Consider the following 24,790-nt stretch of genomic DNA (forward strand, 5'->3'; position numbering starts at 1 on the left):
AATTTAATAATTTGATCCAAAAGCCTACGCTAAACAAAACACTTGGGAAAGAGTTCCAGCTCCCTCACCTAAACTATTAGTCCTTGTTGTATATGTCTTTTTCCCATGTAGGACCGTGGCCTTCTTGCAGGGACCCTTTGTGCAGGGACCCTTTGTGGTTGGGATTTTTGGCCCCTGGACTGAGCCCACCACATGTTGATGCTCTGCATTGCAAACTCGAGCGGTTGCATTAAGGTAGCAAGTTGAGCAGGCGCCGAGATGTTTGGAACTCCTTTAGCTGTCCCGGGAGGAGCAGCGTAATGGAGTGTTTGTTTCCTGTCTCTGGGTTGGGAAGTAGTGTTTACTCCATGCTGACAGACAGGCACAGAATGGAGTGGAGGGTCTCCATATCCTCACCTGCACCCTTGCAGGCAGCGTGAAGCTGTCGTGTCCGCACTAATGAAGCAGTACAGGAAACGCCACTGGATAAAGTTCAGCTGTGAACCCTGGCCTCCCAACAGGGGAAAAGAGGGATCCTTTGAAGAAGACAGCTGGGTTTTGGTTTCAAGACCTTAACACTGCCATCACTAGATATTCATCTGTCAGTGCACAGGGGACAACATGTGGGGAACAGTTGTGTCCAGTCAGGCTGAAGGAAGAAAGAGATGGCTGATTTCCAGGGTAACTACAAAACCTCCCATGGCTGAGGGTTCTGCTTAGCGTAGCCAAAAAGAATCGATTTGGTGAGGTCGAGGCTGAGTGTGAGAACCTGGGCACAGTCTGCTGCGGGCTGGGTGGCCGTACCATGTCAACCTCCTGCATCCTCACAGCCCGGGAGGACGCGGAGGTGTGAGGTTCTGGGCCCAAACTATGTTGGTCAGTTGAACCTCGTGGCCAAAACTGCTTCCTATATACCACAGTCCTAAGTTATCAGAAAAGCCAGCCTGTCCCAAGTCACTTGATCAGGACTTCCTAGAATAACTTCAGCTTTTCTCTCATTTACTGGAAGCCATGGTTTCCTTACAAGAAAATATTTTCTCTTCTTGCTTCCCCTGGACCCCTTCCTGCTGGATTTAACTAGTGGTATTTTTTTTCTTTCAGGGGAAAAAAAAAGATATTTGTAATCCTTGGTTGAATTTGTTTGCTACCAGTCCTCTAATCTGGGCAGGAGTTTTCTTCTGAGGGGATTTATTGTTCCTTCTATAATGGCTTTTAGCTCAGCCGAGGTTTATTTAACAGAATAGGAAGGGAGAAACTTATCTCCTCCCTAATCCCTCTTGAATGTTTACATTACTCTGCCAAAGTAAATGCTGTGTAAAGTGGCAGCAGTCATTTGCTCTGTAATAATCAATATGCAGCTGCCAGAGCTGATTGAAACATATTAACATAAGTGATAATACTGTCATAGAAGTGAAAAGTTAAGTTGCTTATCAGTATATTGTGATAAGCTACTTAAATTTTACAGTAGCATGTGCTGGCTTCAGACAGACGTTAATGACAGAGAACTGTGCGCTTTATCTGTCCTCTCTATTGCCTCTCACTTCATTTATTACCCTCAACGGTACAGCTGGTAATCTGTCCAGGGCGCTGATTTCCCTCTGCTTGGCAGGATGGAGTCAGTGCTCCACTCTATCAGTAACGGATACTGTTAGCGCAGCAGGGCAGATGTGAGCAGGACGGCAAGCGCTTGGTATGACGCTCTTCCCACATGAGTATTTGATATTGCTTTGGAAAAGTTTCTTATGGAGAACAAATCCATTTAAATTTTAAGTGAAAAAACTTCTTGGGAGTAGGGGTATGTTTCAACAATAATTCTATAGCAACAATGCACCTTCGTTGTTAGTCTTTGTTTGGTTTTGTTTGTTCTATCAACACTGAGCACTGAGGGTCTGCTAGGCTCCATGCTTGGTCCTGGGAAGACAAAGTAAAGAAAGATGTGATCCTTCCTCTTCGTCATGCTCAGTCTGCTGGGAAGACAGACACGCCATTGAGTGCCACATGGTGTGTGGACTGAGTTTGCACGTGACAGGGCAGCACAGAAAAAAGGGAATTAGGGCATGAGAGGCGGGGATGGGGAGGGGGAGGGGATGGGGAACTGTTAGGAGGATGAGTAGAAATCAGCTAGACTAGATCATGAGGGTCAGAGGGAGAAAAGTGCCAAGTGTATGCAGTGTAAGCTCTGGCAGGCTTGCGGATGCCTGGACATTCCTCGGAGCGTGGCTACAATGAGAGGAGTATGTACGTGGGGCTGCAGGGCGAGGACAGCCGGAGACACAGTCAAGGACCTGACAGAGGAGCCTTGAACACCGTCCTAAGAAGTCCCGTAGTGATGGGGCACCACTGCAGGAATTTAATCCAATGTGCCACTTAGATTCGCACTTTAGAAAGACCATTCTATGAGCCACACAGAGGGTGGAGTAAGGTCAGGACCAGGCTCTCATCAGAGTTAAGGGACATGATGTTCAGAACCCGGTGGAGGGCAGGGTGGGGTGCAGAGTTAGAGCTCTTTCTGCAGTAAGTACAGGGAAGGGTGCATTGTAATAGAAGGTTTGATGAGTGGTTTCAGGCTCATGGGGCCTTTGAGACACCTTGCACATGGCAGCAGTGGAAGTGCTGTATGTGTGTGTGGCTGTGTGTGTCCAATCATGAGAAACTTGAACAGAAGCTTTCCTGGAAGGGGTGGGTGTGGGGCCTGGGGGGCTATTCAGAGATGGTTCCTGATTGCAGAGTCTGCTTTGAATTTCTTCTCGGTGAACCTGTTCTAGCTCTGAGGCATGGGAATAATTTATAATGGACATTCAATCTTCTGCCTTACACAGGCAATTTTTAAAATCTCAGAAATAATTAACATTTTACCAGTCTGCATTTCCTGCACAGCCTATGACAGGAAGGCTCTTCACGATGTAGAGAGAAACCGAAATGTACCATCTTGAATTAGCTCCTGGTTAAAGTTTTTGACCTGCGTACTAATATTCCATGTGTTTCCTCTTCTTCCCCCAGCTATCTCCCCTGGTTCGAAGTATTTTATAAGCTGCTTAACATCTTGGCAGATTACACGACAAAAGGACAGGTATTTGCCTTTTATTTTATTCTTTTTAACAAGTAAACTTTAACTTTGCTGCCTTGTATTTCACTAAAACGTTTACTAAAAAAGTAATGCATTCCCGTTACAGAAAGTTTGGAAAATTCAGAAAGCAGTAGGAAGGAAGAGAAAAATCACTCCTAATATGTGTCCCTCCCCCGTCCCCTCCCCCGTCCCCTCCCCCCACCAAATAAATATTGCTAGCATTTTGGGATGTTTTCTTCCTTTACTTTTTGAATTAAATAAATAATAATAGACCCTTAGCATTCAGAGTTAATAGTCACCCTCTTACATTCCCAAGCAGCTCCACAAGTTCATCGTATGTATTAAATAATAATTTTGCTGAGGCACAAATTTGAATTGCTGGGTATTGTGAGTAAAACACTTAACTGGCAAGTGACCTAACCAGCTGTCCCAGTTCCCATTTCTGTAGGGCTTTCTTGTGCTTTTACAGTAATTTTTTTAAGGGTCTGAAAATCACTTTAAAAGTTCAGCTCTACCTCACTGTACTTTTGGAAGAAATGGTATGTTGAAGTATCCTCCATGGGCGTCAAGGGGCAACTGGATCTGTATTTAGACTTTTGACGCCCACAGTTTTTAGGTACCATAATAATAGAAGCATTTCGCCCATGCTAATAAAAACGTTGTAAATCTTTTTCATGGCTGCATATCATGTACCATATACCTTGGTTTACTGAGACATTTCCCTATTACTGGAAATTTTCATTATTTGGGAGTTTTTTTCACTATTATAAGTATAGCTATTAGCATCTTTGAGCATAAAACATTTTCTTCATTTTGGAGTGTTTCCTTAAGAAGAGAATCTCAGATGGGCCATTTTAAGGTTAGTGGACATAAACATTTCAAAAACATTTGCCAAACTGCTTTCCAAAAGAATTGTACTGTTTTCTTAAAAGATAGATACCGTTTACTGGCAATGTACAAGAGTGCCTGGGTCACCATACTCTCACCAGTATCATTTGTTGAATTCATTGTGTTCTTGACAAGTGAACAGTTCTCATTGTTTTAATTGCATTTCTTTGATTATTAGTAAGTTGAATATTTGTCCATATATCTAACTTCTTATACTTTCCTTTTTTGTAAATGGCCTAAGATTTTTAATTAAAGAGATATATTATTATTAAATGTTAGAGAATTTTTTCAACATATTTTCTACAGAACATTAGTTCTAAGAAATGCTCCATTCAAAAAGGGTTACCGGGCTTCCCTGGTGGCGCAGTGGTTGAGAGTCCGCCTGCCGATGCAGGGGACATGGGTTCGTGCCCCGGTCCGGGAAGATCCCACATGCCGTGGAGCGGCTAGGCCCATGAGCCATGGCCGCTGAGCCTGCGCGTCTGGAGCCTGTGCTCCGTAACGGGAGAGGCCACAACAGTGAGAGGCCCGCGTACCGAAAGAAAAAAAAAAAGGGTTACCATAGTTGAGTGATATTGGGTCAGGGAAAGGGAAAGCTGTGTCTCATCTTTGTCTCCTTAGGATTCATGTAATATAGACTCTGAAAAGTCCTACAGTGGAGAAATCTGTGTCACCCAAATATTCCCAACTTATTTGGCCCCATATGCTTTTAATTCCATGACAAGTATTAACATTCTGAGATGCCAGTGTTTCCTGGAACATACTTTGGGAAATGCTATTTTTGGAGAAAAGGTGGAAATTGTGTGAATAATGGATAAATCTTTAGGTTAGATTTACTTACTGGCAAATGTATTCCAGAGACCACAGTAAATGGAAGGAATAACTAATAGAAATGGCTCCCTAGAGCACTACATTCACTCTGAAAAGACACTTAGGTATCAGGGAATTCTGTCCTAAAAGAAGTGATGTACTCTTTGATGAATGAGTTAAGAGGCCACCTTGGGTCTGTTTGTTGATTGCTGATTCACAGTTGACTTTTGTCAAACATTCAGTTTTTCATTCAAAATTGAAAGGGGTCTTTAGTAAATAAAATTATATAGCATGTAAGCTCTTAATAGTCTTAGAATTGGAAGTTAACTCACATTTTTTTTCTCCCATATATAAGCTCCAGTCAGTTAAAAAAAAAAATTTACTAGACTTTGGAAAATATGTCTTGGGATACAGGAAAGATTGGGTAGGTACAAACTATGCATAGGGGAGATAGGATTATTACCCTGTAAAATTGGTGTATCCATCCTCTGCGCTGTTGCCCCAGATAAGGACCCTGCCTCTTGGAGTGTTAAAGACTGAGATCAGTGATGTGTTTTAGTGAAGTCTGTTTCCCTTATACAGAGGACTCTTTTTATTAAATTTCTTCTGGTTAAAGGAATTATGACACAGATGATAGGTAGTCTGCCTACAACTGGCTTAATTGTTTGCAAGGTGTGGGTTATCAGATTAGAACATGAGGAAAGAGATTTCATTAAAAAAAGAATCCCTTCCCCAAGTCCAGAAGTCATTGGGAAAGTTGGGCAGGGTAGGTAGGCTTCAGCTGGAGGCGTGGGGAGTGACCATGATGGCTCAGCATGGAGTGCCTGAGCCTAAGCTACATTATGAGAGTGTCTATTTAATTCACTGACACAACAGGGTTATCAGGCTCTGAATAGGGCAATGATGGCATCCCTATGGAAGGGATGGCAGAGGGTGAGGAGGGCATCTAAGCCAGAGAGCAACCTGGCTGAGGGTGTTGGAGGCTGAGGAGTGAGGCATTTATTTATGTGGAACAGCGGTGACGGTGGCTTGGCATCATCTGGGCACCAGATATCAGAACTTCAATGGGATCTAGAGGAGCCACGTGGGAAAGAGGACAGCAGCAGTGGCCCAGCACTAGGGTGTTGGAGCCTGGGGTGAGGAGGGCATTTTTTATTGGTGGGAGGTCTGAGGGAGGGAGGCAGACATTGGTGGCCTAGCATTGGATGTCAGTGTTCGAGCAGGGCAAGGAGGGCATCTAGATGGGGAGGGAGGTAGGGGCAGTGAAAAAAGATTGCTTACATACAAGCAAGTAAATATATTAAGAAAATAGGGGCAGGATTTTTCACTTTTGTTAGATTATTGTTACAAATTTGTAAAGGGAGGAAACTAGAATGATTCCCATGTTGGATTAGAATTAGAGCCATGGGTATGAACCCATGGCTTTCAACATATGTGATATAGAAAACGGAGATGTAACTGTGTATTGTAGGTCTGTGTGTGTGTGTGTGTGTGTGTGTGTGAGAGAGAGAGAGAGAGAGAGAGAGAGAGAGAGAGAGATTCCCTGTCTCTATCCATGGAAAGGGTCTGGGGTCAACTATACACAGGTAGGAATGAGCACACCAAAGTGCCCAAATCTTGGTTTCTAAATTCATTTCCTACTAAAAGGAGCCAGGACTCCCTGAAGAAATGTCTAGTTCCAGAGCTGAGGCAGGGAAAAGTATGAGTCTGTAATACCTTTTTCTGCCAAAAGTAATGTAGTGCTCAAAACATGATGGAGAGAGGCGAGGAATCAGGATAGCGGAAGAGGAGGACGTAGAATTCACCTCTCCTCATAAGGACATCAAGATACATCTACAAATGGAACAGTTCTCACAGAGCACCTGCTGAATACTACTGGAAGACTTCGGACACCTAAAAGGACCAGAAAAATCCCCACGCAACCGGGTAGGACGAAAGAAAGAAAAAAAGAAAAGAGGAAACAGAAAGGGACCAGCACCCCTGGTGGGGAGCTGAAGGTGAGGAGAGGTTTCTGCACTCAGAGAAACCCCCTCAGGGCAGGTAAATCAGCTGGGACAGAGAAGGAGCTTCAGGGCATCGGAGGGGAATGCAGCAACCGGTCTGTGGAAGGCAGGAGAGAGTAAGATGTGCGTGCGTGGTCTCTGCTACAGCCCTGCGCACCCCAGCCTGAGTCGTGTGTCTCCTGGTGTGGAGGGGTGCTGGGTGCTGGAAAGTGGGTTTGGAGAGTGGACCCACGGAGGGGACAGCTGTTGTCTGTGAAGAGACAGCCTGAAGGGACGGGAGTAAGGAACTCCACAACCGGGCAAGTTTGCGGAAGCCCAGGCCACCATAGAAGCAAGGCACCGTTGTTGAGTGGTGCACAGGGGGCAGGGCGGCCAGGGCAACCCCCTTCCCCACCCATCGGCCCCTACCTCCACGGGCACTGGGAGGGTCACCCATCTGAGCAGGATTGCCCTTCCCTCAAGCCAAGGCCTCCTGTGCCTGCGCAGGCTCCGGGATCCTGAGCGCTGCCCCCACCAAAGCCTCCTTGGGAATCAGCCCTGGGCGCCCCAGCCTGAGACAGGAATCGGCAAAGGCAGGCAGGTGCTGAGTGCTAAAGCGTGGGGTTAGGAGAGCAGACCCAGGGTGAGAACTGCTATTGGCTGCGTGGAGACAGGCAGAAGGGACTGGAGTGAGGAGCTCAGCTGTGTGGAGACAACCTGAGGGGATGGGAGTGAGGGGCTCCGTGGCCAGGAACACTTCTGGAGGAAGAGTGGTCTGCCTTGGAAGCGAGGCGCCATTGTTGAGTGGCACACAGTGGGCGGCGCCGCCATCTTCGGACTCTCTCCCCACACGCCAGCCCCTGCCTCCGCAGGAACTGGGAGGGACTCCCACCGGAGCGAGCACGCCCCAGTCTGTTGCAACTTCCTGCCAGTCTCGCCCCTGCAGGCACTAGAAGGGGATCCCATTGGAGGAAGCGCATGCACCCCACTTGTGGCCGCCTTATCCCTCCGCAGCCTGAGCCAAGCAAGTGTGCCCCAGTCAGCCGCTGCTTTCGTCCCCTCTCACCTGGGCGAGGACCAGATGCCTGAGGGTGTCCCACATGCAGAGGCACAGGTGGGACCAAAACCAAAGCTGACTCCAAGGGGCTGTGCAATGAAGGCAGAGAAACAGAAATCTCTCCCTGCAACTGCACAAGCTGCAGATTAAATCCCCGCGATCGGCTTGGTAAAACCTGCGTCTGTGGAATATCTGAAGGGACAATGAGTGCTTCCACAACTAAGACTGGTCTAGCTTTAGCAGCTGTGGACTTTGGGGGCAAGAACCCGCAGGAGTTGGACCAGGCCAGAGTCTGAGCTGCCCCCACTGTGCCCACAGCGGGCCCAGAAACCTGCCTAAAGGTATTGGAGGGCTTCCTGGAGAGGTGGGGGGTGCTGTGGCTCACTGTGGGGGCAAAGACACTGACTGCGGGGGCCCCAGGAAAATATGTGTTTTTGGTTTCATTTTGTTCTGTTGTTGTTTTATTTATTTTTATTTTTATTTTTTTAACATCTTTATTGGAGTATAACTGCTTTACAGTGGTGTGTTAGTTTCTGCTTTATAACAAAGTATATCAGCTATACTTATACATATATCCCCGTATCTCCTCCCTCTTGCGTCTCCCTCCCACCCTTCCTATCCCACCCCTGTATGTGGTCACAAAGCACCTAGCTGATCTCCCTGTGCTATGCGGCTGCTTCCCACTAGCTATCTGTTTTACATTTGGTAGTGTATATATGTCCATGCCACTCTCTCACTTTGTCCCAGCTTACCCTTCCCCCTCCCTGTGTCCTCAAGTCCATTCTCTACGTCTGCGTCTTTATTCCTGTCCTGCCCCTAGGTTAGTCAGAACCTTTGTTTTTTTTTTTTTTTTAGATTCCATTTATGTGTTAGCGTAGGTATTTGTTTTTCTCTTTTTGACTTCACTCTGTATGACAGACTCTAGGTCCATCCACCTCACTACAAATAACTGAATTTTGTTTCTTTTTATGGCTGAGTAATATTCCATTGTATATATGTGCCAAATCCATTCATCTGTCGATGGACACTTAGGTTGCTTCCATGTCCTGGCTATTGTAAATAGAGCTGCAGTGAACATTGTGGTACATGACTCTTTTTGAATTATGGTTTTCTCAGGGTATATGCCCAGTAGTGCGATTGATGGGTCGTATGGTAGTTCTATTTTTAGTTTTTTAAGGAACCTCCATACTGTTCTCCCTAGTGGCAGGGTCAATGTACATTCCCACCAACAGTGCAGGAGGGTTCCCTTTTCTCCACACCCTCTCCAGCATTTATTGTTTGTAGACTTTTTGATGATGGCCATTCTGACTGGTGTGAGGTGATATTCATTGTAGTTTTGATTTGCATTTCTCTAATGATTAGTGATGTTGAGCATCCTTTCATGTGTTTGTTGGCAATCTGTATATCTTCTTTGGAGAAATGTCTATTTAGGTCTTCTGCCCATTTTTGGATTGGGTTGTTTGTTTTTTTTTGATATTGAGCTGCATGAAATGCTTGTAAATTTGGAGATTAATCCTTTGTCAATTGCTTCATTTGCAAATATTTTCTCCCATTCTGAGGGCTGTCTTTTCGTCTTGTTTATGGTTTCCTGTGCTGTGCAAAAAGCTTTTAAGTTTAATTAGGTCCCATTTGTTTATTTTTGTTATTATTTCCATTTCTCTAGGAGGTGGGTCAAAAAAGATATTGCTGTGATTTATGTCATAGAGTGATCTGCCTATGTTTTCCTCCAAGAGTTTTATAGTGTCTGGCTTTACATTTATGTCTTTAATCCATTTTGAGTTTATCTTTGTGTATGGTGTTAGGGAGTGTTCTAATTTAATTCTTTTACATGTAGCTGTCCAGTTTTCCCAGCACCACTTATTGAAGAGGCTGTCTTTTCTCCATTGTATATTTTTGCCTCCTTTATCAAAAATAAAGTGACCATATGTGCATGGGTTTATTTCTGGGCTTTCTATCCTGTTCCATTGATCTATATGTTTTTGTGCCGGTACCATACTGTCTTGATTACTGTAGCTTTGTAGTATAGTCTGAAGTCAGGGAGCCTGATTCCTCCAGCTCCATTTTTCTTTCTCAAGACTGTTTTGGCTATTCGGAGTCTTTTGTGTTTCCATACAAATTGTGAAATTTTTTGTTCTGGTTCTGTGAAAAATGCTATTGGTAGTTTGATAGGGATTGCATTGAATCTGTAGATTGCTTTGGGTAGTATAGTCATTTTCACAATGTTGATTCTTCCAGTCCAAGAACATGGTATATCTCTCCATCTGTTTGTATTATCTTTAATTTTTTTCATCAGTGTTTTACAGTTTTCTGCATACATGTCTTTTGTCTCCTTAGGTAGGTTTATTCCTGGTATTTTATTCTTTTTGTTGCAGTGGTAAATGGGAGTGTTTCCTTAATTTCTCTTTCAGATTTTTCATCATTAGTGTATAGGAATGCCAGAAATTTCTGTGCATTAATTTTGTATCCTGTTACTTTACCAAATTCATTGATTAGCTCTAGTAGTTTTCTGGTAGCATCTTTAGGATTCTCTATGTATAGTATCATGTCATCTGCAAACAGTGACAGCTTTACTTGTTCTCTTCCGATTTGGATTCCTTTTGTTTCTTTTTCTTCTCTGATTGCTGTGACTAAAACTTCCAAAATTATGTTGAATAATAGTGGTGAGAGTCGACAACCTTGTCTTGTTTCTCAGGAAATGGTTTCAGTTTTTCACCATTGAGAATGATGTTGGCTGTTGGTTTGTCATATATGGCCTTTATTATGTTGAGGTGAGTTCCCTCTGTGCTAACTTTCTGGAGGGTTTTTATCGTAAATGGGTGTTGAATTTTGTCCAAAGCTTTTTCTCCATCTATTGAGATGATCATATGGTTTTTCTTCTTCAGTTTTTTAATATGGTTTATCACATTGATTGATTTGCATATATTGAAGAATCCTTTCATTCCTGGGATAAACCCTACTTGATCACAGTATGTGATCCTTTTAATGTGCTCTTGGATTCTGTTTGCTAGTATTTTGTTGAGGATTTTTGCATCTATGTTCATCAGTGATATTGGCCTGTAGTTTTCTTTCTTTGTGACATCTTTGCCTGGTTTTGGTATCAGGGTGTGGTGGCCTCGTAGAATGAGTTTGGGAGTGTTCCTCCCTCTACTATATTTTGGAAGAGTTTGAGAAGGATGGGTGTTAGCTCTTCTCTAAAGGTTTGATAGAATTCGCCTGTGAAGCCATCTGGTCCTGGGCTTTTGTTTGTTGGAAGATTTTTAATCACAGTCTCAATTTCAGTGCTTGTGATTGGTCTGTTCAGATTTTCTATTTCTTACTGGTTCAGTCTCAGAAGGTTGTGCTTTTCTAAGAATTTGTCCATTTCCTCCAAGTTGTCCATTTTATTGGCATAGAGTTGCTTGTAGTAGTCTCTCATGATCCTTTGCATTTCCGCAATGTCAGCTGTTACTTCTCCTTCTTCATTTCTAATTCTATTGATTTGAGTCTTCTCCCTTTTTTTCTTGATGAGTCTGGCTAATGGTTTATCAATTTTGTTTATCTTCTCAAAGAACCAGCTTTTAGTTTTATTGATCTTTGCTATTGTTTCCTTCATTTCTTTTTCATTTATTTCTGATCTGATCTTTATGATCTCTTTTCTTCTGATAACTTTGGGGGTTTTTTCTTCTTTCTCTGATTGCTTTAGGTTTAAGGTTAGGTTGTTTATTTGAGATGTTTCTTGTTTCTTGAGGTAGGATTATATTGCTATAAACTTCCATCTTAGAACTGCTTTTGCTGCATCCCATAGATTTTGGGTCATCATGTTTTCACTGTCATTTGTTTCTAGGTATTTTTTGATTTCCTCTTTGATTTCTTCAGTGATCTCTTGGTTATTTAGTAGTGTATTGTTTAGCCTCTATGTGTTTGTATTTTTTACGTATTTCTTTTTTCCTGTAGTTGATATCTACTCTCATAGCATTGTGGTCGGAAAAGATACTTGATACGGTTTCAATTTTCTTAAATTTACCAAGGCTTGATTTGTGACCCAATATATGATCTATCCTGGAGATTGTTCCATGAGCACTTGAGAAGAAAGTGTATTCTGTTGCTTTTGGATGGAATGTCCTATAAATATCGATTAAGTCCATCTTGTTTAATGCATCATTTAAAGCTTGTGTTTCCTTATTTATTTTCATTTTGGATGATCTGTCCATTGGTGAAAGTGGGGTGTTAAAGTCCCCTGCTATGAATGTGTTACTGTCGATTTCCCCTTTTATGGCTGTTAGTATTTGCCTTATGTATTGAGGTGCTCCTGTGTTGGGTGCATAAATATTTACAATTGTTATATCTTCTTCTTGGATTGATCCCTTGATCAGTATGTAGTGTCCTTCTTTGTCTCTTGTGATAATTTTTATTTTAAAGGCTATTTTGTCTGATATGAGAATTGCTACTCCAGCTTTCTTTTGATTTCCATTTGCATGAAATATCTTTTTCCATCCCCTCACTTTCAGTCTGTGTGTGTCCCTAGGTCTGAAGTGGGTCTCTTGTAGACAGCATATATACCAGTCTTGTTTTTTTTTTTTTAATAAATTTATTTATTTATTTTTGGCTGCATTGGGTCTCTGCTGCTGCATGTGGGCTCTCTCTAGTTGGCAACGAGCAGGGGCCACCCCTCGCTGCGGTGCGCGGGCCTCCCATCGCGGCGGCCTCTCCCGCCGAGGAGCACGGGCCCTAGGCGTGCAGGCCTCAGCAGCTGCAGCGCACAGGCTCAGCAGTTGTGGCGCACGGGCCCAGCCGCTCCGCGGCATGTGGGACCCTCCCAGACCAGGGCCCGAACCCGTGTCCCCTGCACCGGCAGGCAGGCCCTCAACCACCGCGCCACCAGGGAAGCCCTACCGGTCTTGTTTTTGATCCATTCAGCCAGTCTGTGTCTTTCGGTTGGAGCATTTAATCTATTTACATTTAAGGTAGTTCTCGATATGTATGTTCCTATTACCATTTTCTTAATTGTTTTGGGTTTGTTATTGTAGGTCTTTTCCTTCTGTTGTGTTTCCTGCCTAGAGAAGTTCCTTTAGCATTTGATGTAAAGCTGGTTTGGTGGTGCTGAATTCTCTTAGCCTTTGCTTGTCTGTAAAGGTTTTGATTTATCCATTGAATCTGAATGAGATCCTTGCTGGGTAGAGTCATATTGGTTGTACGTTTTCCCCTTTCATCACTTTAAATGTGTCCTGCCAGTCCCTTCTGTCTTGCAGAGTTTCTGCTGAAAGATCAGCTTTTAACCTTATGGGGATTCCCTTGTATGTTTTTTGTTGTTCTTCCCTTGCTGCTTTTAATATTTTTTCTTTGAATTTAATTTTTGATAGTTTGATTAATATCTGTCTTGGTCTGTTTCTCCTTGGATTTATCCTGTATGGGACTCTGTGCTTCCTGGACTTGACTATTTCCTTTCCCATATTAGGGAAGTTTTGAACTATAATCTGTTGAAATATTTTCTCAGTCCCTTTCTTTTTCTCTTCTTCTTCTGGGCCTCTTATAAGTCGAATATTGGTACATTTAATATTGTCCCAGAGGTCTCTGAGATTGTCCTCAATTCTTTTCTTTGTTTTTTCTTTATTCTGCTCTGCAGAACTTATTTCCACTATTTTATCTTCCAGGTCACTTATCCGTTCTTCTGCCTCAGTTATTCTGCTATTGATTCCTTCTAGAGAATTTTTAATTTTATTTATTATGTTATTCATCATTGTTTGTTTGCTCTTTAGTTCTTCTAGGTCCTTGTTAAATGTTTCTTGTATTTTCTCCATTCTATTTCCAAGATTTTGGATCATTTTTACTATCATTACTCTAAATTCTCTTTCAGGTAGGCTGCCTGTTTTCTCTTCATTTGTTTGGTCTGGTTAGTTTTTACCTTGCTCCTTCATCTGCTATGTGTTTCTGTCTCTTCTCATTTTGCTTAACTTACTGTGTTTGGGGTCTCCTTTTAGCGGGCTGCAGGTTCATAGTTCCTGTTGTTTTTAGTGTCTGCCCCCAGTGGCTAAGGTTGGTTCAGTGGGTTGTGTAGGCTTCCTGGTGGAGGGGACTGGTGCCTGTGTTCTGGTGGGTGAGGCTGGATCTTGTCTTTCTGGTGAGCAGGACCGTGTCTGGTGGTGTGTTCTGGGGGTGTCTGTGACCTTATTATGATTTCAGGCAGCCTCTCTGCTAATAGGTGGGGTTGTGTTTCTGTCTTGCTAGTTGTTTGGCATAGGGTGTCCTGCACTGTAGCTTGCTGGTTTTTGAGTGGAGCTGGGTGTTAACGTTGAGATGGAGATCTCTGGGAGAGCTTTCGCCATTTGATATTACGTGGAGCCGGGAGGTCTCTGGTGGACCAATGTCCTGAACTCGGCTCTCCCCACTCAGAGGCACAGGCCTGACACCCGGCCGGAGCACCAAGACCGTGTCAGCCACATGGCTCCAAAGAAAAGGGAGAAAGAAAGAAAGAAAAAAAGAAAAGAAAAGAAAGTTATTAAAATTTAAAAAAATATTAAAAGTTAATAAATTAAAAAGTAATAAAAAAAGAAAAGAGAAAACAGAAAGAAGAGAGCAACCAAATCAAAAAATAAATCCACCAATGATAACAAGGGCTAAAAACTATACTAAAAAAAAAAAAACCCTAGGACAAATGTTAAAAGCAAAGCTATACAGACAAAATCACACAAAGAAGCATACACATACTCACTTACAAAAAGAGAAAAAGGAAAAAAATAACTATATATTAAAAAAAAGGAAGAGAGCAACAAAATCAATAAATCTACCAATGAAAATAAACTCTAAATACTAAACTAAGATAAACATAACCAGAAATAAATTAGATGCAGAAAGCAAACCCCAAGTCTACAGTTGCTCCCAATGTCCACCACCTCAAGTTTGGGGTGATTCTTTGTCTATTCAGGTATTCCAGAGATGCAGGGTACATCAAGTTGATTGTGGAGATTTAATCCGCTGCTCCTGAGGCTGCTGGGAGAAATTTCCCTTTCTCTTCTTCGTTCACACAGCTCCTGGGGTTCAGCTTTGGATTTGGCCCCGCCTCTGCATGTAGGTCACCTGAGGGCATATCTGTTCTTTGCTCAGACAGGCGAGGGTTAAAGTAGCAGCCAATTAGGGGGCTCTCGCTCATTCAGGCCAGAGGGAGGGAGGGGTATGGAAGGCAGGGTGAGTGTGCAGCGGCAAAGGCCGATGTGATGTTGCAACAGCCTGAGGCGTGCCATGTGTTCTCCCGGGGAAGTTGTCTCCAGATCACGGGACCCTGGCAGTGGCAGGGAGCACAGGCTCCCGGGAGGGGAGGTGTGGATAGAGACCTGTGCTTGCACACAGGCTTCTTGGTGGCTGCAGCACCAGCCTTAGCGTTTCATGCCTGTTTCTGGGGTCTGCGCTGATAGCCATGGCTCGCACCCATCTCTGGAGCTCGTTTAGGCAGTGCTCTGTATCCCCTCTCCTTGCACACCCCAAAACAATGGTCTCTTGCCTCTTAGGCAGTTCCAGACTTCTTCCCTAACTCCCTCTGAGCTAGCTGTGGCACACTAGCCCCCTTCAGGCTGTGTTCATGCAGCCAACCCCAGTCCTCTCCCTGGGATCTGATCTTTGAAGCCAGAGCCTCAGCTCCCAGCCCCAACCCGCCCTGGCCGGTGAACAGACAAGACTGTCAGGCTGATGAGTACTGGTCAGCACCAATCCTCTGTGCAGGAATCTCTCCGCTTTGCCCTGTGCACACCTATTGCTGCACTCTCCCCTGTGGCTCTGAAGCTTCCCCCCTGCCCACCACCCGTCTCTGCCAGTGAAGGGGCTTCCCAGTGTATGGAAACTTCTCCTCCTTCACAGCTCCCTCCCAGAGGTGCAGATCCTGTCTCTATTCTTCTGTCTCTGTTTTTTCCTTTTTCTTTTGCCCTACCCAGGTACATGGAGAGTTTCTTGCCTTTTGGGAAGTCTGAGGTGTTCTGCCAGCGTTCAGTAGGTGTTCCATAGGAGTTGTTCCACGTGTAGATGTATTTCTGTTGTATTTGTGGGGAGGAAGGTGATCTCCACTCTTAAACCTCTGCCATCTTGGAGGTCTCTCCCTGTTTTTATTTTTATGTGTTCTTGAAGAAAAACGTTTTAAAATATATTTTCTATTTTTCTATCTTTATTTTACTTTTTTGTTGTTTTGTGTTATTTTGGGGTTTTTTTGTTCTTTGTTTTCTGTTTTTATTAGTTTTGTTTTTATTGTTTTCATTTTGGGGTTCAGTTGTTTGGTTGTTTTTTTTTTCAGGGATTTTTTTGGCCTTTTTTTTGGCTTGTTTTTGTTTGGTTTTGTTTTTATCATTTGTCTTGGGTTTTGTTTGTCTGTTTCTCCTCTTTTCCTTTTTTTCTTTCCTTTTTTTTTTTTCTTTTTTTAGCCACGCCATGCAACTTGCAGGGTCTTAGTTTCCCTGCCAGGGGTCAGGCCTGAGCCCCTAGGGTGGGAGTGCTAAGTCCAGGACTGCCAGAAAATTCCCGGCCCCGGGGAATATTAATTGGCATGAACTCTCACGAGGTCTCCACCAAGATCTAAGATTTCACAACTGCCTGCAGACTCCAGTGCTGGATGCCTCAGACCAAACAACCACCAAGACAGGAACACAGCCCCACCCATCAGCAGACAGCCTGCTTAAAGTTGTACTAAGCTCACAGACACCCAAAAAAATACCCCCTGACGCAGCCCTGCCCATCAGAGGGACAAGACTAAGCTCCACCCACCAGAGCTCAGGCACCAGTCCCTCCCTCGAGGAAGCCTACACAAGCCCCTGGACCAGCCTCACCCACCAGAGGGCAGACACCAGAAACAAGAGGAGCTAAGACCCTGCAGCCTGTAGAAAGCAGACCACAAACACAGTAAGTTAGACAAAATGAGTTGACAGAGAAATATGCTTCAGACAAAGGAGCAAGGTAAAAACCCACAGGACCAAATAAATGAAGAGGAAATAGGCAATCTACCTGAAAAATAATTCAGAGTGATGATAGTAAAGATGATCCAAGATCTCAGAAATAGAATGGAGGCAGAGATCGAGATCATACAAGAAATACTTAACAACGACCTAGAAAAACTAAAGAAAAAACAAACAGTGATGAACAGCACAATAACTGAAATGAAAAACAGACTAGAAGGAATCAGTAGCAGAATAACTGAGGCAGAAGAACGGGTAAGTGAAGTGGAAGATAGAATAGTGGAAATAACTGCCACGGAGCAGAATAAAGAAAAAAATAATGAAAAGAAATGAGTTCAGTCTCAGAGACCTCTGGGACAACATTAAACAAACGAACATTCAAATTATAGGTGTCCCAGAAGAAGAAGAGAGAGAGGGTCTGAGAAAATATTTGAAGAGATTATAGTTGAAAACTTCCCTAACATGGGAAGGGAAATAGTCACCCAAATCCAGGAAGCACGGAGAGTCCCAAACAGGATAAACCCAAGAAGAAACATGCCAAGACACATATTATTCAAACTAACAAAAATTAAATACAAAGAAAAACTAAAAGCAACAAGGGAAAAGCAAAAAATAATGTACAAGGGAATCCCCATAAGGTTATCGGCTGATTTTTCAGCAGAAACTCTGCAGGCCAGAAGGTAGTGGCAGGATATATTTAAAGTGATGAAAGGGAAAAACCTACAACCAAGATGACTCTACCCAGCAAGGTTCTCATTCAGATTCGACAGAGAAATCAAAAGCTTTACAGGCAAGCAAAAGCTACGACAATTCAGCACCACCAAACCAGCTTTACAACAAATGCTAAAGGAACTTCTCTAGGCGGGAAACACAAGAGAAGAAAAAGACCTACAAAAGCAAACCCAAAACAATTAAGAAAATGGCAACAGGAACGTACATATTCATAATTATGTAAATGGATTAAATGCTCCAACTGAAAGACCCAGACTGGCTGAATGGATTAAAAAAACAAGATGCAGGGCTTCCCTGGTGGCGCAGTGGTTGAGAGTCTGCCTGCCGATTCAGGGGACATGGGTTCGTGCCCCGGTCCGGGAAGATTCCACGTGCCTCGGAGCGGCTGGGCCCGTGAGCCATGGCCGCTGGGCCTGCGCGTCTGGAGCCTGTGCTCCGCAACTTGAGAGGCCACAACAGTGAGAGACCCACACACAGCCAAAAAACAAACAAACAAACAAACAAAACAAAAAAAACAAGATGCGTATATATGTTGTCTACAAGAGACCCACTTCAGACCTAGGGACACATACAGACTGAAAGTGAGGGGATGGAAAAAGATATTCCATGCAAATGGAAATCAAAAGAAAGCTGGAGTAGCAATACTCATATCTGACAAAATAGACTTTAAAATAAGGACTGTTACAAGAGACAAGGAAGGACACTCCGCAGTGATCAAGGGATCAATCCAAGAAGATATAACAATTGTAAATATTAATGCACCCAACATAGGAGCACCTCAATACATAAGGCAAATGCTAACAGTCATAAAAGGTGAAATTGACAGTACCTCAGTAATAGTGGGGGACTTTAACACCCCACTTACACCAATGGACAGATCATCCAGACAGAAAATTAATAAGGAAACACAAGCCTTAAATGACACAGTAGGCCAATTAAGATAGACTTACTTGATATTTATAGAACATTCCATCCAAAAGCAACAGAATACACATTCTTCTCAAGTGCACATGGGACATTCTCCAGGATCGATCACATCTTGGGTCCCAAATCAAGCCTCAGTAAATTTAAGAAAATTGAAATTGTATCAAGCATCTTTTCTGACCACAACACTGTGAGATTAGAAATCAGTTACAGGAAAAAGAAAAACTGTAAAAAACACAAACACATGGATGCTAAACAACATGCTACTAAATAACCAGTGGATCACTGAAGAAATCAAAGAGGAAATAAAGAAACAAATGACAGTGAAAACATGATGACCCAAAACCTATGGGATGCAGGAAAAGCAGTTCTAAGAGGGAAGTTTATAGCAATACAATACCACCTCAAGAAACAAGAAACATCTCAAATAAACAACCTAACCTTACACCTAAAGCAACTAGAGAAAGAAGAACAAACAAAACCCAAAGGTAGTAGAAGGAAAGAAATCATAAAGATCAGAACAGAAATAAATGAAATAGAAACAAAACAATAGCAAAGATCAATGAAACTAAAAGCTGTTCTTTGAGAAGATAAACAAAATTGATAAACCATTAGCCAGACTCATCAAGCAAAAAAGGGAGAGGACTCAAATCAATAAAATTAGAAGTGAAAAAGGAGAAGTTAGGACTGACACCACAGAAATACAAAGTATCATAAGAGAGTACTACAAGCCACTCTATGCCAATGAAATGGACAACCTGGAAGAAATGGACAAATTTTTAGAAAGGTACAACTTTCCAAGACTGAACCAGGACAAAATAGAAAATATGAACAGACCAATCACAAGTAATGAAATTGAAACTGTGATTAAAAAATCTTCCAGCAAACAAAAGTCCAGGACCATATGGCTTCACTGGTGAATTCTATCAAACATTTAGAGAAGAGCTGACACCTTTCCTTCTCAGACTCTTTCAAACAATTGCAGAGAGAGGAACACTCCCAAGCTCATTCTATGAGGCCACCATCACCCTGATACCAAAACCAAACAAAGATACCACACACACAAAAAGAAAATCACAGACCATAATTTTCTGATGAACATAGAGGCAAAAATCCTCAACACAATACTAGCAAACAGAATCCAATAACACATTAAAAGGATCATGCACCATGATCAAGTGGGATTTATCCAAGGGATGCAAGGATTCTTCAGTGTACACAAATCAATCAGTGTGATACATCATATTAACAAACTGAAGAATAAAAACCATATGATCATCTCAATAGATACAGAAAAATCTTTTGCCAAAATTCAACACCCATTTATGATAAAAAATATCCAGAAAGTGGGCATAAAGGGAACCTACCTCAGCATAATAAAGGCCATATATGACAAACCCACAGCAAACATCATTCTCAGTGGTGAGAAACTGAAAGCATTTCCTCTTTGATCAGGAACAAGACAAGGATGTCCACTGTTGCCACCCTTATTCAATATAGCTTTGGAAGTCCTAGCCACGGCAATCAGGGAAGAAAAAGAAATAAAAGGATTACAAATTGGAAAAGAAGAAGTAAAACTGTCACAGTTTACAGATGACATGATACTATACATAGAGAATCCTAAAGATGCCACCAGAAAACTACTAGAGCTAATCAATGAATCTGGTGAAGTTGCAGGATACAAAATTAATGCACAGAAATCTCTTGCATTCCTATACACTAATGATGAAAAATCTGGAAGAGAAATTAAGGAAACATTCCCATTTACCACTGCAACAAAAAGAATAAAGTATCTAGGAATAAACCTACCTAGGGAGACAAAAGGCCTGTATGCAGAAAACTGTAAGACACTGATGAAAGAAATTAAAGATGATACCAACAGATGGAGAGATATACCATGTTCTTGGATTGGAAGGATCAATATTGTGAAAATGACTCTACTATCCAAAGCAATCTACAGATTCAGTACAATTTCTATCAAATTACCAAGGGCATTTTGTACAGAATTAGAACAAAAAATTTTACAATTTGTATGGAAACACAAAAGACCCCGAATAGCTAAAGCAATCTTGAGAAAGAAAAATGGAGCTGGAGGAATCAGCCTCCCCGACTTTATACTACAAAGCTACAGTAATCAAGATAGTGTGGAACTGGCACAAAAACAGAAGTATAGATCAATGGAACAGGATAGAAAGTCCAGAGATAAACTCACATACTTATGGTCACCTAATCTATGACAAAGGAGGCCATAATAAACAATGGAGAAAAGACAGCCTCTTCAATAAGTGGTGCTGTGAAAACTGGACAGCTACATGTAAAAGAATGTAATTAGAACGCTCCCTAACTCCATACACAAAAATAAACCCCAAATGGATTAAAGACCTAAATGTAAGGCCAGAAACTATAAAACTTTTAGAGGAAAACATAGGCAGAACACTCTGACATAAATCACAGCAAGATCTTTCTTGACCCACCTCCTAGAGTAATGAAAATAAAAAGAAAAATAAACAAATGGGACCTAATTAAACTTAAAAGCTTTTGCACAGCAAACAAAACTATGAACAAGACGAAAAGACAACCCTCAGAATAGGAGAAGACATTTGCCAACGAATCAACTGACAGGGATTAATCTCCAAAATTTACAAACAGCTCATGCAGCTCAATATCAAAAAAACAAACAACCCAATCAAAAAATGGGCAGAAGACCTAAATAGACATTTCTCCAAAGAAGACATACAGATGGCCAAGAAGCACATGAAAAGCTGCTCAACATCACTAATTATTAGAGAAATGCAAATCAAAACTACAGTGAGGGGGGCTTCCCTGGTGGCACAGTGGTTGAGAGTCCGCCTGCCGATGCAGGGAACATGGGTTCGTGCCCCGGTCCGGGAAGATCCCGCATGCCGCAGAGCAACTAAGCCCGTGCACCACAACTACTGAGCCTGCCCTCTAGAGCCTTCGAGCCACAGCTGCTGAAGCCCGTGTGCCTAGAGCCCGTGCTCCACAACAAGAAAAGCCACTGCAATGAGAAGCCCGCACACTGCAACGAAGAGTAGCCCCCACTCGCCGCAACTAGAGAAAGCCTGCGCACAGCAACGAAGACCCAACACAGCCATAAATACATACATACATACATACATACATACATACTACAATGAGGTATCAGCTCATACCATTCAGAATGGCCATCATCAAAAAATCTACAAACAGTAAATGCTGGAGAGGGTTTGGAGAAAAGGGGACTCTCCTACAGTGTTGTTGGGAATGTAAATTGGTACAGCCACTATGGAGAACAGTATGGAGGTTCCTTAAAAAACTAAAAATAGATACATGCACCCCCATGTTCATTGCAGCACTATTTACAATAGCCAGGACATGGAAGCAACCTAAATGTTCATCAACAGAGGAATGGATAAAGAATATGTGGCACATTTATACAATGGAATATTAGCCATGAAAAGGGACAAAATCGTGCCATTTGCAGAGACGTGGTTGGACCTAGAGACTCATACAGAGTGAAGTAAGTCAGAATAGAAAAACAAATATAATATCACTTATATGTGGAATCTAGAAAAATGGTACAGATAAACTTATTTGTAAAGCAAATATAGATACACTGATGTAGAGAACAAACATATGGATACCAGGGTGGGAAGGGAGGGTGGGATGAGTTGGGAGATTGGGATTGACATATATACACAACTGTGTATAAAATAGATAACTAATGAGAACCTGCGCACAGGGAACTCTACTCAACGCTCTGTGGTGACCTAAATGGACAGGAAATCCAAAGAAGAGGGGATATATGTATATGTAAAGCTGATTCACTTTAGGGAAAATGAGTGATCTCACAATAGAGACCTCAGATGAATTAATCGAATGATTAAAGTGAACATCATCAAAAATGGGATGAATTGAAATCTGAATCAATAGAAAACATCAAACAAGTGAGTGTTATTTTACAAAATGGTTGGTCTCACTGTCAGGTTCATACAAATCTAGGAAAGACTTAGGAACTGTTCCTGACTGATGAAAACTAGAGAGTCACAGCATTTGAAGGCAACATGTGATTCTGAACTGGATAATTTTGCTATCCAAGGACATTATTGGCACAGTTGGCAACACTTGGTGGGAACTGAGGATTAGATGGTAATGTTGTTTCAGTGTTAATTTCCTGATTTTGATGATTAATTGTTGTTATGTAGGAGAATGTCCTTTTTATTTATGGATGTTGGGGCATAATGTTGGTAACTCACTCTCAAATGGAAATAAAGTTTTTTTGTGCTGTCGTGTGATTATTCTGTAAATTTGAGATTGTTTCAGAGCAAAATTAAACTTGTGTACCTGCACACGTTCATTTCTACCCCCTGAGAAATTTGAGTAACTTATGAATTCAGATTGAAACAGGATTTTACTTTGGGCTCAACCTCTTTTCCCTCTCCTTTAAATTCACTAACAAAGACAGCTGTGGAACAGTGGAGAGGGCTCTGGGTTTGAACCCAGAAAACCTGTGATTAGGTCCTGGCTGTGCAACTTACCAGCTGGATGATTTGAGTCAAGTTCCTTTACCCTTTGGAGCCTTAGTTTTCAACCTGTAAAGTGAGGTAGTTGTGAGGCTCAAACACCTACCAAGTGGGTACAAATGTAAGCTTATTACTGTTTTATCAGCACAGAGAATTCCACAGGGTGGGAGAAGTAGCTTTTGGATAATTCCGTAAACTGTTCTTTTGAGCATTTTAAAGGTGAACCTGTTTTCAGTCGAAGAATTTGTACTGCTTTGCATTTCATTTTGTGGCTCAGTTTCACTAATTAAAATGCACAGCCACCATCCTGTATTCCATGCTGTTGTAGTAGTTCATTTTTAACTTTCCATAATTGGAGGCTGCTGTGTATCCAGTGAACACTCAATAAAATTAATTGAGGGTAATGATGATGAAGACAAGATCTATAGTGTCATCGTTATTTCTCCCTACCACCCCCGCCCTGTAAGCTGAGGTTGTTTGCATTTAAAAGTTGTTGCTATGGAGTTGAGAGGATAGATTTGCTGAGAGCTTATGGTATATGATCCATAAAAGGCGGTCATGGTAGGTGTCTCACTAAGTAGAAAATGTCAAACTTGGTGTGGGCGGATCTGTTTGGCTCTTTTATTGAGCCGTAAGCAGTGTCTTTTGTCCAACCCTACTTGAATATCAAACCTATTTCTGTTGTGTGCCCAGACCTCCCTGCAGGTCTCTGACTAAGGGCTCAGCCCTGCCTTTGTTACTTAGGCCTTTTATTTCTTTCAGGAGAGTCAGTGGAATGAGCTTCTTGAAACTCTGCACAAACTTCCTATCCCTGACCCAGGAGTATCTGTTCATCTCAGCGTGGTAAGTGGTGGCAGAATATTAGCAATCACTGAGAAACCTTTCCATTATTAACAGTAAGAAAGAGCCACATGGGATTGTCTTGTCATCCGCACCTTCCCCACCTCCAAGTACTCTGAGACCTCAAGACAGGCCAGGGAGATGTATTTCTTTCTTTCTCTGGGATTCCATGAGGAATGGATCCCAAATGCCCCCAGGCTCCTCTCTTCCTGGCTGTCATCCCGTCACTAGCATCTCCTGAATGGCAGATGCTGGGCTTGGAATGGGATGGCTGACCCCTGCCGCCTCAGCCCCTGTGGGGCTCCCTGCCTCATGCTTTGCCCCCCTTCACTGAAGCCCATCCTGCCACCCCCGAACCTTCAACACCGCCTTTCCCCTGTTTACCAGGGTAACCCCCCTTAGCTAAGGTTTTCTTTTTTTGCCCCAAGCAGCTTGTACACTTTGCAGTTCTTAGTCACAAAACACGTTGGAACAACCTGTTTTCCTATCTCCACCACTGGACTGTACGCCCTCAAGGACAGGAATAGAGACTGTCTAGCACAGTTCCTGGCCAGATCGTTGCCTTGAACTCTTTTATGTACATGCTATGTGGTCTGTAGTGTGCCAGGGTGGAAAAGCCTCTGAATTACAAATTGGGAGATTTCAATCCCCAAGTCATAGTTTTGCCGATGACCTGAGTGATCTTAATCAAAACCTTTAACTTCGTGGGTCTCAATTTCCTCATCTGTCAGATAAGGCATCAGATAAGGAGTTCTTTTCCATATTTCAGTTACTGCAATTCTCTAGGTCAAACCCTTGTCACCACCTTCATCAGAATTCTCAGATGGATCTCCTTTGACCAGCTATTGATTATCCAGGGGCTATTTCCCCCATGTTGTGGGGTCTGAATGTTTAAGAAGTTTTGTCTTTCAGCTTCAGTAGAACCAGGTACAATGTTGGTATTCAGTGGTAATTAACTTGGTATTTTCCCTCTTAAAGAAAATGAACATATAGGGGTTTTTTTTTTCATGATGATCACATTGAAAGCAATATTACTGCCAATAACTAATAATAGATCTGTTATATACTAAGTTCCTAAT

At 42.5% G+C, this 24,790-nt stretch overlaps 1 protein-coding gene across 4 annotated transcripts in view; it reads left to right on the forward strand.

Annotated features, from left to right (window-relative positions):
- DENND1A (DENN domain containing 1A) overlaps nucleotides 1-24,790 on the forward strand; it is a gene marked incomplete at both ends in the record, with an annotated part of 539,637 nt that overhangs the window by 255,688 nt on the left and 259,159 nt on the right. For all 4 annotated transcript variants that reach the window (XM_079705783.1, XM_079705782.1, XM_079705784.1 and 1 more), the window contains 2 exons: nucleotides 2,980-3,049; nucleotides 23,634-23,714. In XM_079705783.1, the coding sequence (XP_079561909.1) occupies nucleotides 2,980-3,049; nucleotides 23,634-23,714 (151 nt within the window). The remainder of the gene's footprint in view (nucleotides 1-2,979; nucleotides 3,050-23,633; nucleotides 23,715-24,790) is intronic.

This window comes from Hyperoodon ampullatus (genome assembly GCF_949752795.1).
Source record: "Hyperoodon ampullatus genome assembly, chromosome: 6".
NCBI lineage: Eukaryota > Metazoa > Chordata > Mammalia > Artiodactyla > Ziphiidae > Hyperoodon > Hyperoodon ampullatus.